The sequence below is a fragment of the Octopus sinensis genome, linkage group LG30 (genome assembly GCF_006345805.1).
Source record: "Octopus sinensis linkage group LG30, ASM634580v1, whole genome shotgun sequence".
Lineage (NCBI taxonomy): Eukaryota > Metazoa > Mollusca > Cephalopoda > Octopoda > Octopodidae > Octopus > Octopus sinensis.
Genome location: NC_043026.1, coordinates 2,836,361 through 2,851,360, shown reverse-complemented (window position 1 = coordinate 2,851,360; position 15,000 = coordinate 2,836,361). Strand labels below are relative to the sequence as shown.

The 15,000-nt window shown below is 40.3% G+C and overlaps 2 protein-coding genes across 2 annotated transcripts in view; one reads left to right on the top strand and one right to left on the bottom strand.

Annotated features, from left to right (window-relative positions):
• Window positions 1-15,000, top strand: part of LOC118768486 (putative uncharacterized protein DDB_G0282133) — a 389,663-nt gene that overhangs the window by 125,170 nt on the left and 249,493 nt on the right. The window lies entirely within an intron of this gene.
• The window catches only part of LOC115226294 (eIF-2-alpha kinase activator GCN1), a 156,044-nt gene that overhangs the window by 80,110 nt on the left and 60,934 nt on the right, over window positions 1-15,000 (bottom strand). The window contains exons 18-24 of the mRNA XM_029797282.2: window positions 14,878-14,999; window positions 12,708-12,886; window positions 10,211-10,304; window positions 6,668-6,784; window positions 3,275-3,467; window positions 1,377-1,996; window positions 778-1,005 (exon numbers count right to left, since the gene is read on the bottom strand). Coding sequence (XP_029653142.1) covers window positions 778-1,005; window positions 1,377-1,996; window positions 3,275-3,467; window positions 6,668-6,784; window positions 10,211-10,304; window positions 12,708-12,886; window positions 14,878-14,999 — 1,553 coding nt within the window. The remainder of the gene's footprint in view (window positions 1-777; window positions 1,006-1,376; window positions 1,997-3,274; window positions 3,468-6,667; window positions 6,785-10,210; window positions 10,305-12,707; window positions 12,887-14,877; window position 15,000) is intronic.

Here is a 15,000-nt window from a genome sequence, read left to right as displayed (position 1 = left end):
AGATCTATCCAAATCTAAATTCTGTATTTTTGATTCTGCCTGAAGAATTTCTAATAAATGTCTTACGTGTCTATTCTACATAGAGAACTTTGCAACTCCTATTGGCAAACGAAACATGTGTAATGGTGAATGAATAATAGCAAAGTATTTTCCAACTTTTGGTTTTGTGTTATATATGTATACACACATGTATTTACATGTACACATACACACTATCACCTATATATACATATATTTACACACACAATATATACATATACACACTTTCACAAATATACATCTCATACACAAACACAGTCAATTATATGAAGACCCCTTCAGTCATGAATGACCACGGGATTGCACCTAGAGAGTTCCCCATCCGAGGCACATGTCCAGCTAAGGTTGTGTATGAAGGACAAGCAGTTGCCCATGCATACCAGTCTCCCCTCTCTGTGCCACCGATGTTGTCCAAGGGAAAGGCAAAAGGGGCCGATACAGCTTGGCACCAGTGACATCACAACTCATTTCTACAGCTGAGTGAACTGGAGCAACGTGAAATAAAGTGCCTTGCTCAAGAACACAACACACAGCCCGGTCTGAGAATCAAACTCACAACCTCATGATTGTGGGCCTGACACTCTAACCACTGAACCACACACACACATATATATGTATACACACTCATAAACAAACATCTATATACACACAAACACACACACACACACACACTAACATATCCGTACTACACGACCAGCAACAGCAGCATCAGAAAAGGTAAACAAACTGTGAACTGACCTCTAAGACAGCTCTCTTGACCGAGAGAGACGGGGCCTCAAGCGCCAACAGCATAACAGAAATATCTTCGTTGGAAGGAAAGGCACAGTCAATGTTGCCACTGAGGCTGTGTGCCACCTCAATCAAGGCAGTGTTGGAGAGGTCCTGGATCTTGGTTGAAGTCACCGTGCCAATCAGTTTGATTAGCAGCTGCAGGAGTGGTTTATGGGGCAACAACTGAGGGTCATACTGTGAAAGAGAGAGAGAGAGAGAGAGACAATGAAAAGAGAGGAGGGTCACAAATGGAACATCTTTGATCAGAAATCTACAGGATAACAACAATAAAGAAGGACACATTAGATAATGTAGTCCTAGATACATTATGTCTGAGTAAAAGACAGGATGGTCACAGCTGGAACGTCTTTGATCATAGGTCCACTGGATCAGGACTGACCAGGGGTTAAACAACTATAAAGAAGAACACATTAGATAATGTAGTCCTAGATAGACTATTTCTGAATAAAAGACAGGATGGTCACAGCTGGAACGTCTTTGATCATAGGTCCACTGGATCAGGAGTGACCAGGGGTTAAACAACAACAAACGTAGAAGGGACTCACCAGTTTTCTAAGGATTTCCTCATCTTCATGGCTCAGCCTACAGTCACCGCCGCCGCCACCTTTCTCCTCCTCCTCTTGCTCGTCCATGTCTTCCTCCATTCTCACCATCCCCATCATCATCACCTTCTCCCTTATCTTCTCTACCTGTTCATCTTGGTGAATGTCCCCAATCTCTCCCTGCTTCTTTTGGCCACCACCACCACCACCTTCATTCTTCTCGTTTTCGTTGTTCTTCCTCTTCTTCCTCCTTTTCTTGCTGTTCTTTGACTTAGCACTGTTCTTGTTGTTGTTGTCGTCGCCCCCCCCGACCCCACCGTGCGTTTTGAGCCTTATGCGAGCGTGGCATACGATCAGCTGAAGGGCACGCAAGCAGGTGGTGCTGGCATCGTTCACGGGGCAATGTTGGCCAGACAGGGCCACGGACAGCAGGTGGAAAAAATAGGCAAACGTGGAGGCCGGAAATGGGTGTTTTGGCCCTCCACCAACCCGGGCTTGAACACGATCATGCAGTAACTGAACCATTCGCTCAATCTGCTGCACTTCATCTTCCTGTGTCCACTGCGACTCCAGCTGGCAGTATGGCTTGAGAGCTCGGACAGTGGCATGGCTCACCATTTCACCTACAATAAACAAATAGACACAAGATAAAGTTTTATTCCTGATTTGTAGGGATTTCATTATGCAACCATAAATTCCTGTAAAATATATTAAATCGTTTTAGAAGTCAACACCACATTCTACTTTGTTAGCAGTGTTTTTCACATTATTCTATTGATATTCCATAGAAATTATGGTTGGCTCTGATTTTTTGCTAAAACCTTTCCTATCGAGATGTCAGATGTAAACAAACAATGAGATAAACAATGAGAACAAACAACAGATGTTTTTCTCTTTGATCTCATTGTTTGTTTCCGTCTGACATTTCGATATGAAATGTTGTAGCAGGAAATCAGTCCTGGCTATAATTTCTACCGATAATATCTGTAGAAATAACCTCAACAAAATATTTATATTCCTGATTTGGTATTTCATTGTGCAACCATAATACTGTAGACTTTGGCTATAACAAACATCTCAGAACTGGGAAAATTTGTCCATCAAAATCGAAAACAAAATGAAACTTGTTTGTACCATGCACTGAAAATTCGGACTGGACAATTTTGTCCATTATAAGTGATTGTCCGTTGTATCCAAAGTCTACTGTATACTATAAAGTATATTAAATGAGTTTTAGAAGTCACTACCACGTCCTGCTGTGTTAGCAGTGCTTTGTACATTATTTTGTTAAGGTCATTTCTACAGATATTCGATAGAAATTATAGCCAAGACTGATTTCTTGCTAAAACGTTTCGTATCAAAATGTCAGACAGAAACAAGCATTGAGATCAGACAACGGATGTTTTTGTTTTCCATCTCATTGTTTGTTTCCAAGATAAAGTGTGTGTGTATCACCATCTTCATCATTTAACGTCTGCTTTCCATGCTGGCATGGGTTGGACGGTCAGCTGTCCAGACTCCAACTGTCTGTTGTGGATATGGTTTCCACAGCTGGATGCATTTTTAATGTCAACCAATTTACGTTCTGAGTTCAAATTCTGCCAAGTGTCACTTAATCTTTCCTTTTTTACAGGGTTGATGAAACAAGGATCACTTGAGCACTGGGGTCAAGGCAGTTGACTTAGGCCACCTCCTCCCAACTTGGGCCAAAATTTACCTGACCCAAGTCAACTTGGAAAGTGGGTGAAAAATAATTACACACCTGTAACACCTGATGTCACACACACATATAAGCAAACACACACATGCACAGACAAGAAAACACATACGCATACACACACACATCCTCTCTTTTTATGCATACACCCAGCCATATGCAACAAAATCGACTGAACACTTACCAAACTGTTTGTCCATGAATGCAGAATTGCCAAGGGTGATGAGGAGCCGACAAACAGGTGCAGCAGCAAGCGGCGAGTAGAGCAGAGGAATGAGCACCTGACACAGGTTAGACATGAACATGCACACAGCATTGCAGTCACCTTTGATTGCAGAGTGCAGCGTATTGCAGCAACGCACCAGTTTGTTGTTCAGCTGAAATGTAAACAAGTAGATTTGGCGATGAGTATGTGTGTGTATCTGAATATATATCTGTACACACACACACACATGAACAAGGGTGAGTCAAAAAGTAATGCCATTCTGTTTAGGACAGGTATAATTACCAACACAGGAACATGTATCATACATCAAAATGAAGCTGGTCCTCTGTGGATCTCATCCCTACTTCTCAACATAGTCACCGTTTCTCTCAATGGCAATGATCCACCATCGAATGAGAGCATGTATCCCTGCCCCGTAAAATTCTGTTGACTGTTCTTTGAGCCACATCTTCACTACAGTTTTCACTTCTTCGTCACTGGACTATCATCTCTTCAGCCCCATGAAAGAGGGTTTGCGAGGCAAACATTATTCCAGTGACGAAGAAGTGAAACCTGTATTGAAGAAGTGACTCGACGAACAGTCAACAGAATTTTACGGGGCAGGGATACATGCTCTCATTCAAAGGTGGAACATTGCTATTGAGAGAAACAGTGACTATGTTGAGAAGTAGGGATGAGATCCACAGAGGACCAGCTTCATTTTGATGTATGATACATGTTCCTGTGTTGGTAATTATACCTGTCCTAAACAAAATGGCATTACTTTTTGACTCACCCTCGTATGTGTGTGTGTGTATATATATATATAATAATAATAATATAAATAATATATAAATATATGCATATATACATACATATATGTACATACCTACATATATATATGAATATATATACATGTATATATGGGTACAGGACATAAAAAAAGAATGAGAAACAAAAACCTAGAAAACAAACTTTTTTCGGACAATGAAAAATATAAACAGGGAAACGAGACGTGCAACAAAAAGAATATTCGTTAAAACAGTCCTTCCCAAGAAGCAAATCAAATAAAATTTGGGATTTCTTGCGGGGGGTGAAAGTGGTAACAAAAACAGGACAGTGAGAAGAAAACAGTGAAATCAAACGGTGAGGGCTGCTTTAAGCCAAGACGATGTGAAGTGGTGAATGCTGGAAAAATGAGCTTTGAGAAGAGAGAGGTAAAAGCACGTCTTGTCTTCAGGAAGGAAGTGGAAGAAAGAAAGATAGCTGTTGGTCACATGTGAGCAATGAGAGAGTCAAGGTGGAAGAGTGAGAGAGAGTGAGGGAACGGTGAAGGGGAGAAGAGAAGAATAGGGAAAGGGTGGGAGAGAAAAACAGAAAGGAAGAACAAAAGAGGGAGATAGACAGAATAAGAGTGTGCATCGTAATTATTAAGATAAAACTTACTTGGAAAAGGATGTGTGATGTTCAGTCATATAATAGTATAAATAATATATAAATATATGCATATATACATACATATATGTTCATACCTACATATATATGTATATATACATGCATATATGGGTACCGGACATTAAAAAAACAAACGATTGTGGTGGTGCCATGAAGTAAACACGCTTCAGATACACTCATTTATTCATAAAAATGTAACTGAGATGAAATATGTCATAAATAAGTGACAAACGAAATATACACCTCTGATAGTTGTTGCTGACAAACAACAGCAGTAATTTTATTCAGCTGAATACATGCCATTGATTGGTTGAAATTACCGAAATATGGCAACTTTAACACGAAATAACTTCGTAAATAGAAACTTTTCTCAACAACACTAAGAGTAAAAGATGTTCTATATGACACATTCTACCAGTGTCTGAAGTTTGAAAGTGTTTAGTTACAAAAAATTAATTTCTTGATCTGCCCTTCAAGAGGAAAAGATCTGAATCTTGTAAACCACATGTTGGATCCTACACGCAATTTTTTTCTCTCCTTGTTTCTTTTCTGTGTATCTTTCTGTCGAAGAGCGTAGGCTCGAAACGTAAAAGACTTGTTTTATTTCTATTCCTGAGCGCCATACTAATACATTTGTTTGTTTGTACTCCACCTGCCTTCGTCTTTTGTTTATTTTCATAAACCTTCCCGTTTTAATATATATATATATATATACACACACACACACATATACTTTATTATTACAGCTGGAAAAGCATCACAAAAAACTGCTACTCAAAGTTTCACATTCCTGTTCATCAGGCAGTTGTGATGATAAATATTCTTCATCACAACTGCCTGATGAACAGGAATGTGAAACTCTGAGTAGCAGTTTTTTTGTCACATTTTTGTGATGCTTTTGCAGCTTTAATAACAATAAAGCATCTGGTATTTGAGTACTATTTTCCCCACCCTGTTTCACATTTATGTGCTTACTTGGGTATATACACACACACACACATACACAGACATATATATATATATATAATTTATTTAAAGTACACAATACATGTCTTGAAGTGTTATTAAGAGTTTCATATGTTGAGAAATGTCTCAAACATATTCATCAGGCACAAACCACAAATGAACTAAAAAAACTGAATAACACATGAAACTATTAGCAGCACTTAAAGACATGTATTGTGTCCTTTAAGTAAACAGTATTCATCTCTCACCAGATGGAGTACTTTTTTGATGAATTTTTTTTATCACAGAACAGTACATTATATATATTATATATATATATATATATATAGTTAATGCAAACAAGAAAGCACAAAAAAACACAACAACGTGGAACAAATATAGTATTATTAGACGCTCAGGAAAGAAGGAGGGTTTAATGTTTCGAGCGGAGCTCTTCGTCGGAAACATAGGAGAAGGAAAGACAGAGGAAAAAAAAATCACCAACGGTATACACGAGGTCACATTTTGATATATATATATATAGTTAATCCAAACAAGAAAGCACAAAAAAACACAACAATGCGAGGACGTGGAACAAATATAGTATTATTGGACGCTCAGGAAAGAAGGAGGGTTTAACATTTCGAGCGGAGCTCTTAGTCGGAAACATAGGAGAAGGAAAGATCCAGAGAAGGGAAGACAGAGGAAAAAAAATCACCAACGGTACACACGCGGTCATACTTTATTTGTGTGCTAAGGCTACCATTGGTTTCATGTTAGCATTTACCTTAACAATTCTTCAGGCCAATCACACTGAAAAATAGATCTTTGTCTCCATCAAAGATTAAAACACGAAAAGTCATGGAAAGTCCCATCCATTGAAGTGGTATTGAGCATTCACACTCATTGTTCGATGATTACTTACACACAAACACGCATGCACCCACCCATGAAGCAGAACACTCTTCTTACCATCCGTATATTACTGCGGATCTGTGCCTCCTTCTTCAATGCCATCTGTAGTTTCTCTTCCTGTTGCTTCGACAACTTCACATCCCCACCTTTCGCTCTTTTCTTCTTCTCCAACTCCTGCAATAACAATGACATGAACATAATCATTTAACAGCCATTTTCCATGTTGGCATGGATTGGACAGTTTGAGCAGAGGTGGTCAGCAGAGGAGCTGTCCAGACACTGAAATGTCTGTTGTGGCATGGTTTGTACGGCTGGACGAGGCCCTTCCTAATGCCAACCACTCAACAGAGTGAACAGGGTGCTCTTTATGTGCCACTGGCACAGTTGTGCTCATGCAGCACTGGACGAGTGTGTTTTATGTGACACCAGTACCTGTAAAGGACAAGTCTGTAGGTTGGGATGACTGTGACTTCACTTAGCTAAGAACAACTATTATTATTATTATTATTATTATTATTATTATTATTATTATGATGATGAACTATTATTATTAAATATAAGAAACAAGGTGGCGAGATGGCAGAATCGTTAGCATGCTGGCTGAAACGCTTAGCAGTATTTCGTCTGCCTTTATGCTTTGAGTTCAAATTCTGCCAAAGTCAACTTTGCCTTTCATCCTTTTGGCGTCAGTTATGCACAGGGGTCAATGTAATTGACTTAATCCCTTCCCCCAAATTTGAGGCCTTGTGCTTCCAGTAGAAAGGATTATTAAATATAAGAAACGATCGTTCCTGGGCCATATAAACTCACAAGGCAAGCTTCCTGATTTCCAGAGCGTATATATTCACCACTGGGATGGGATGCTAATCCATCGCAGGATTATCTCATTTTTGCCAACTGAGCAAACTGGAGCAACGTGGAATGAAATGACTTGCTCAAGATCCCAATGCATTGTCAGGTCCAGGAATTGAAACCACAATCTTAACCCTTAACTCTTTAGCATTTAGTTCAGTCAGTCAAAAGTAATGATTATCCACATTGCTTTGGATTATCAGGCATTAATCCTGTAGCTTTGAAAATTTAATAAGAGACAGGAATTAAGTATTGTTTTGTTATCAAAGAATAATTTTGGTAGCAGAGCAGGAGACAGCTTGACTCAATCCTTTAGCCTTCAGATTACATTTTCAACTGTAATCCTTTATTATCCACATTGTTTTGGATTAATCAGGAATTATCTTGTAGCCTTCAGATTTTGATGGGGGTAACTGTTAGATTTTAGAATGACATTGTAGGGCTTGTGCAAGAAGCCAGACCAGGCCTGTTTAAACATAAAATAAGTGGAGTATTTTAGCTGGATATGGCCAGTTTAAATGCTAAATGGTTAAACATGAATGAATTATTCTTTAGTTTCCAAAGAATAAACTTAGTAGCAGAGCAGGATACAGTTTGACTTAATCCTTAATCCATCTAAATGTAATCCTTATTTATCCACGTTGCTTCTGATTAACCAGGCATTATCTTGTAGCTTTGAGAGGTCATGTCTGGCCAGTTTGAGCATAAAACAGGGGGACTATTTTAGCTGGATATTGCTGGTTTAAATAATGCTGAAGGATTAACCATACCCAGTCATTGAGCATGGGCCTGTGGATTGAGGAAGGATAAGGAGAGGGTCAGGGTTACTGGGATCTCACACTCTTCGAGAGAATATTGAGTAGCTTTCATTTGATTCTTCTTTACTATTTGCAGGGAATCATGTAACCCCAAAATCCTACCATATTGTATTGCCATCCTTGATCTGTTTGTAAACACTGTGATTAGTAAAGAAAGTATTAGTAAAAAGAAAACATTGTTATTATTATTATTATTGAGTGAGAGAGCAGTGCATGCCATCAAAGTGACTCTGGGTTACAAATATACGAAGCCCAGTATACCCATCATGACTACCCGTCTGATAAGGGTACACTAGGCACATGCATCACAACCATATGTGCGCAACATGGTGATCTCATATCAAGATAAACAGCACATGACCTTGTAGGTTAGAATCTGCTACAAGTCGAGTAGCCCATCCCGCTCAATAAGGTTTAAGGAGGTTGAACGAAACACCCATGTTTCCAGAGGTGAATTATCCAAACCCTAAAGAATGCCTCTCAACACATGGCTATGATGCTTCCCCACTACTTCTGCTTGTGATCAGAGATGCACATATCATCAGCCACTAAGGGACATGCTCAACTGGTTTAAGGTCAAACAACTGACAAGCAAATCTGTGGTTATTATTATTATTATTATTCAAGTGGGGAACTGGCAGAATCGTTAGCAGCCGGGCAAAATGCTGAGCGGCATTTCATCCGACTTTATTTTCCCGAGTTCAAAATTCACCATGGCCAACTTTACCTTCTATCTTTTCATAGTCAATAAAATAAATACCAGTTGTGTACTGGGGTTGATCTAATCAATTTAGCCTTTTCTCCCAAATTTCTTGTCTTGTGCCAAAACCTGAAACCATTATTATTATTATTATTATTATTATTATTATTATCATCATCATCATCAAAGGCAGTGAACTGGCAGAATTGTTACCATGTTGGATAAAATGCTTAGTGGTACTTCATCTGCCGCTAGACTCTGAGTTCAAATTCTGCCGAGGTCGACTTTACCTGTCATCCTTTCTGAGTCGATAAGTTAAATACCAGAGAAACTCTGGGGTCGATGCAATCAACTAGCCCTCTCTCCCCAAATTTCAAGCCTTGTGCCTATAGTAGAAAAGATGATTATCATTATTAAAGCAGCAAGCTGGGAGAAATGCATTTTGCCTGTCGCCATGTTCTGAGTTCAAATTCTGCCGCAGTCAACTTCACCTTTCATCCTTTCTGGGTTGATAAAATAAGTACCAGTGAAACACTGGGGTCAATGTAATCGACTGTTCCCTCTCTCAAAATGGCTGCCTTTGTGACAAAATTTAAAACCGTTATTATTATTATTATTATTATTATTATAATAATTAAGGTGTGGGCTGGCAGAATCGTTAGCGCATTGGACAAAGTATGGTAAACCATTTCATCTGTCTTTATGTTCTGTGTTCAAATTCTACCAAAGTGAACTTTCATTCTTTTGAGGGTTGATAAAATAAGTACCAGTTGAATATTGGGGTTAATTGCAATTAACTAGCTCTGTACTCCCAAAATTTCAGGTGTTGTGCCAACAGCAGAAAGGGGTTTTACCCTTGTGATTAATAAAGAAATTATTATTATTATTATTAATAGCATGATTGGTCAGAGTGTTAGAGAAAAGAGGGTCAATGGCTGTAGAAGGCACCTTGAGCCAATGTCATTCATCACGGGCAAGCCCTAAGCCAGGAGACCAAAGCACTAGTGAAAGCCTATCAGAGGGATAGGAGAAGTTTTGACACATTGATCCTGCCTCAGAATTAGGAGGTTATGGGTAGATATGTCAGAGGTGTACTCAGCCACTTATACTGCAATACATGCTAGACTGAGTCTCTACGTGAGAGGGCCAGCTTTGTCTCAGACACAGTCGTAGAAACAGGGTGTGAAAGGAAAATCAAGAAACATCAAGAACGGTAATACCACTGCTTACCTTCCGTAGCTCAATCTCGGCCATTTGTTCAGCATAGGAATAAAGTTTGTTCTCTCTTCGAATGTTGGTTTCTTTCACTTCATTCTTCAAGACACTGTGGCAGAAGTGAAGAAAGCAAAAATGAAAACTGTATTAGAACTAGCCATCTCCATATCATAATTGGTGTACGTATGCTGTTGAGAGGCCAGCAACATCCTCCAAGCCGCCACCACCACCACCATCATCATTTAGTGTCCGTTTTCCACGTTGGCATGGGTTACATGGTGTGACTAGAACTGGTAAGCCGGAGAGCTGTACCAGGCTCCAGCCCGATTTTGGCTTGGTTTCTACAACTGGATGCCTTTCCTATCACCAACCACGCCATAGTGTAGTGGGTCCCTTTTATGTGTCATCGGTACTGTCCTCAGCTATGGTTCCACAAGTCTTCTGCAGCAAATTGTCAAAGTTCTTGATCACTCAGCATCACCTCTGTGAGGCCCACAGCTGCCCAGGGGAACAACTACATGCAGATGAACTTGCTCTCATAGTAGAAAACTTTTGCTCAGGATACCACGCAGTGGGACTGAACCCAGATCCATGTGGTTGGGAAGCAAACTTCTTACCACATAGACATGCCTATGGCTAAAGTCAGCATGGGTGACACTCTTTAAAATTATTTTTAATTCTAAAGGTGCAGGAGTGGCTGTGTGGTAAGTAGCTTGCTAACCAACCACATGGTTCTGGGTTCAGTCCCACTGCGTGGCACCTTGGGCAAGTGTCTTCTACTATAGCCTTGGGGGTCGACCAATGCCTTGTGAATGGATTTGGTAGACGGAAACTGAAAGAAGCCCGTCGTATATATGTATATATATGTATGTGTGTGTGTGTTTGTCCCCCCTAGCATTGCTTGACAACCGATGCTGGTGTGTTTACGTCCCCGTTACTGAGCGGTTCGGTAAAAGAGACCGATAGAATAAGTACTGGGCTTACAAAAGAATAAGTCCCAGGGGTCGATTTGCTCGACTAAAGGCGGTGCTCCAGCATGGCCGCAGTCAAATGACTGAAACAAGTAAAAGAGTATCCTGTTCAAAAGTTTGCCAAGACAAATGTCCAGTTCTGTCAAAGAATGGGAATTAGAATTCTCTCCCTTGCATTAGAAAACTGGTTTTAATTACCGTTTGGTAATTACGGCAGCTCCTCAAAGAGGCGGAGATTGTTTTAGTAAATTAATTGAAAGAAACAAAGCATCTCACCAGAAATATGGTAACAAAAGGGTTAAAGGTACAGGTGTGTCTGTGGAGTACTCAGCCACTTGCACTTGAGTTTCACGAGCCAGTTGTTCCATTGATTGGAACCCTTGCCCCTTTTAATCAATGGAGTGCCCGGTTGTTTCCCGTCAGCCAAGTCCACTCAGCTGTCCCCGTAATTCAAAGGGGGCCAGTCCCGGTGGCACGTTAAAAGCACCAACTGATCATGGCCGATGCCAGACACCCCTGGCACCTGTGCCAGTGGCACGTAAAAAGCACCCACTACACTCTCAGAGTGGTTGGCGTTAGGAAGGGCATCCAGCTGTAGAAACACTACCAGATCAAGATTGGAGCCTGGTGCAGCCCCTGGCTTCCCAGACCCCAGTTGAACCGTCCAACCCATGCTAGCGCAGAAAACGAACGTTAAACGATGATGATGATGATGATTGAATCTCCCCAAGAACTCCATTGAGGGTACTCGTGCCTGTGGAGTACTCAGCCACTTTCAGGTTAATTTCACAAGCAGGCAGCTTTGTTGGTTGGATCAACTGGAACCTTCGTAATCCTAACCAATGGAATGCCGGGTGTGGAGTCGGTTTTATACTTTGTGAAGTAATCTCAAGGTCAAAAAGTCAAACAAGATAAAAGGTAGCACAAAAACACTAAAGGCTTCTGCACAGTATCCACCCAGCAAATTTCAGTTACAAAACTAGACGATAGGTGTAGGAGTGGCTGTGTGGTAAGTAGATTGTTTACCAACCACATGGTTCCGGGTTCAGTCCCACTGTGTGGTACCTTGGGCAAGTGTCTTCTACTATAGCCCCGGGCCGACCAAAGCCTTGTGAGTGGATTTGGTAGACGGAAACTGAAAGAAGCCTGTCGTATATATGTATATATATATATATATATATATATATATGAGTGTGTGTGTGTCTGTGTTTGTCCCCTTAGCATTGCTTGACAACCGATGCTGGTGTGTTTATGTCCTCGTCACTTAGCGGTTCGGCAAAAGAGACCAATAGAATAAGTACTGGGCTTACAAAGAATAAGTCTTGGGGTCAAGTTGCTCGATTAAAGCCGGTGTTCCAGCATGGCCGCAGTCAAATGACTGAAAAGAGTAAAGAGTAAAAGAGAGGTAAAAGACGCTCAGCCAAAGTGCCGGGGAGAAGGCTGGAACCCACAGCCACATGGCTTGGAAGGCATTGTTCTTAACCACAGAGCCACACCAGGGAGTTACACGAATAGTAAGAACAAGAAGAACAAGTAGTTACCTCTCTAAGACAGCCTTGTCATACAGCTGTCCTTCAGGGCACCTAAAGATCCCATACTCGTCTTGCGTCACTTGTAAGAACTCTGCCGATGCCAGTTGGTCACAGATCTGAGCGATGAGCTGTGGGAGGAACCTGTCAGGTGCAGTGGAGACCAGGGATGCTACACCGTTCTCTACACACTGCAAGGATATAAAACATACAGAGAATATTAGAAATAAATTCATGTACACACACACACACATAGATATATACATGTACTAGCAGTATCGCCCGACGTTGCTCGGGTTTGTAAGGGAAATAACTATATAAGCATTTTTAGAGAGTTACTTCCCTTATATAACCCGAGCAAAAATCATTAAAAACGTGGAAAAACGATGGTAAATTTTTGTTAAATCGATGACTCATCGTAGACGCGTGCTAATACCCAGAAGGGCTCGATATGAATGACGACTATAAGATACCCACTTTTGGTTAAACTGCACCGCAAAATGTGGGAGTAGTTAGGAATCTAAATCGAAGGAAACAGAGTCTCACACACACAACTTTAATTTTATATATAGATATACATATATACACATATAAATACATATGCACACATATTTCCATTGTCTATTGAAGGTGGCTAGAAATGGCTTCTCCTTCAGCAGGTGGAAACAGATTCAAAGATAGAATTAAAAACCAAAACATTGGCTCACTCAAAAAAGAACATTTAATTTAGATAGAGAATAAATAATATATATATATATATATAGAGAGAGAGAGAGAGAGCTTTCACAGCTATTTCCAGGATACCCAAGTATGTGGATCATGACATTGAGTAAGGATTCCATGAGGTGAGTATTCCCACATGAGAGGAGAAGAAGTCAGGAAAATAAAGGATCAGAGTGAAAGAGATCAGAGTGTTAGGCAGTTCCCTGATCAATAAATAATAAATTTGTGTGTGTTTGTGTGTATAGGAAAACTATAATTATCACTACATATGACCAAGGGTGTTAGAATACCTACATTGCTAGAAATAAGAGCTAAAATGCTCTACTGCTCTAGTTAAAGCACATAATTGTATGCATATGTGCTTTAACTACAGTGTTAGCATTTTAGCTCTTATTTCTAGCAACACAGGTGTTCTAACACCCTAGTCATACTTAATACCTTTTTGGTAACACATTGCACATGGCTCCCTCTATCAATTCTTTATACATATATATATTTAGAAGATTTATGGAATGGAGTGGATAAGATCCGAGCTACATGTTTTATAGCGAGTGGAACCTTGGAAGTAGTAAATATCCGAGCGAGGTGTATACCACAGGCTACTCTTCTGGCCAAGGAAATCTTGATTAAATGGAAGTTTGCATTGTTGCAACGAGGAACATGTTAATGCATGGAAAGTTCAATCAGGAGAAACACATTTATTTGTTTCTTTCACAAGATTCTTGATGTGAAATCAAGTTTTGAAACAGACATTGTTATTCTTGGGAATCGTCATATTTTTGCCAATTAAACACAAGAACTAGATACTTCTTCGAAAATTTACCTTTATCATCATCATTCTTCTTCTTATTATTAGTAAGGTGGTGAGCTGGTAGAATTGTTAGCACACGGGACAAAATGCTTGGTAGTATTTCATCTGCTGTTCTGAGTTCGAATTCCGCCAATGTCGACTTTGGCTTTCATCCTTTTGGGGGTCACCAAAATAAGTACCAGTTGTGTATTGGGGTCGATGTAATCAACTTACCCCCCCCCCCCGAATTTCAGGCCTTGTACCTTTAGTAGAAAGGTCGTGGTCAATGCCAGTACGGCCTGACTGGTGCTGGTGGCACGTAAAAAGCATCCACTACACTCTCAGGGTGGTTGGCATTAGGAAGGGCATCCAGCTGTAGAAACTCTGCCAAATCAGGTTGGAGCCTGGTGCAGCCTCCTGGCTTGCCAGTCCCCAGTCAAACTGTCCAACCCATGCCAGCATGGAAAACAGATGTTAAATGATGATGATGATGATGATGATTCGTATTTCAGTGTCCTTCCTCTGAAACCCTTCAGTGTGTGGTTAACTGGCAAAATTATGACCATCCCCACAAAATATAATAATAGAATGTATATGTAACAGAAAGCAGATGGGAAATGGATTGACCAAGAGAGAGAAAAAGGAGACAGATGAATTGTAGAGCCTTACCGTTTCAAAATCTGCATTACTGACAATCTCCAGGCATTTGTCCGAATGGTCTTTGACAAATGTCTTGGCATTTTGGCCCGACTGTTTCAGGATGTCCTGCCACATATGTTTACTGTAGGACAC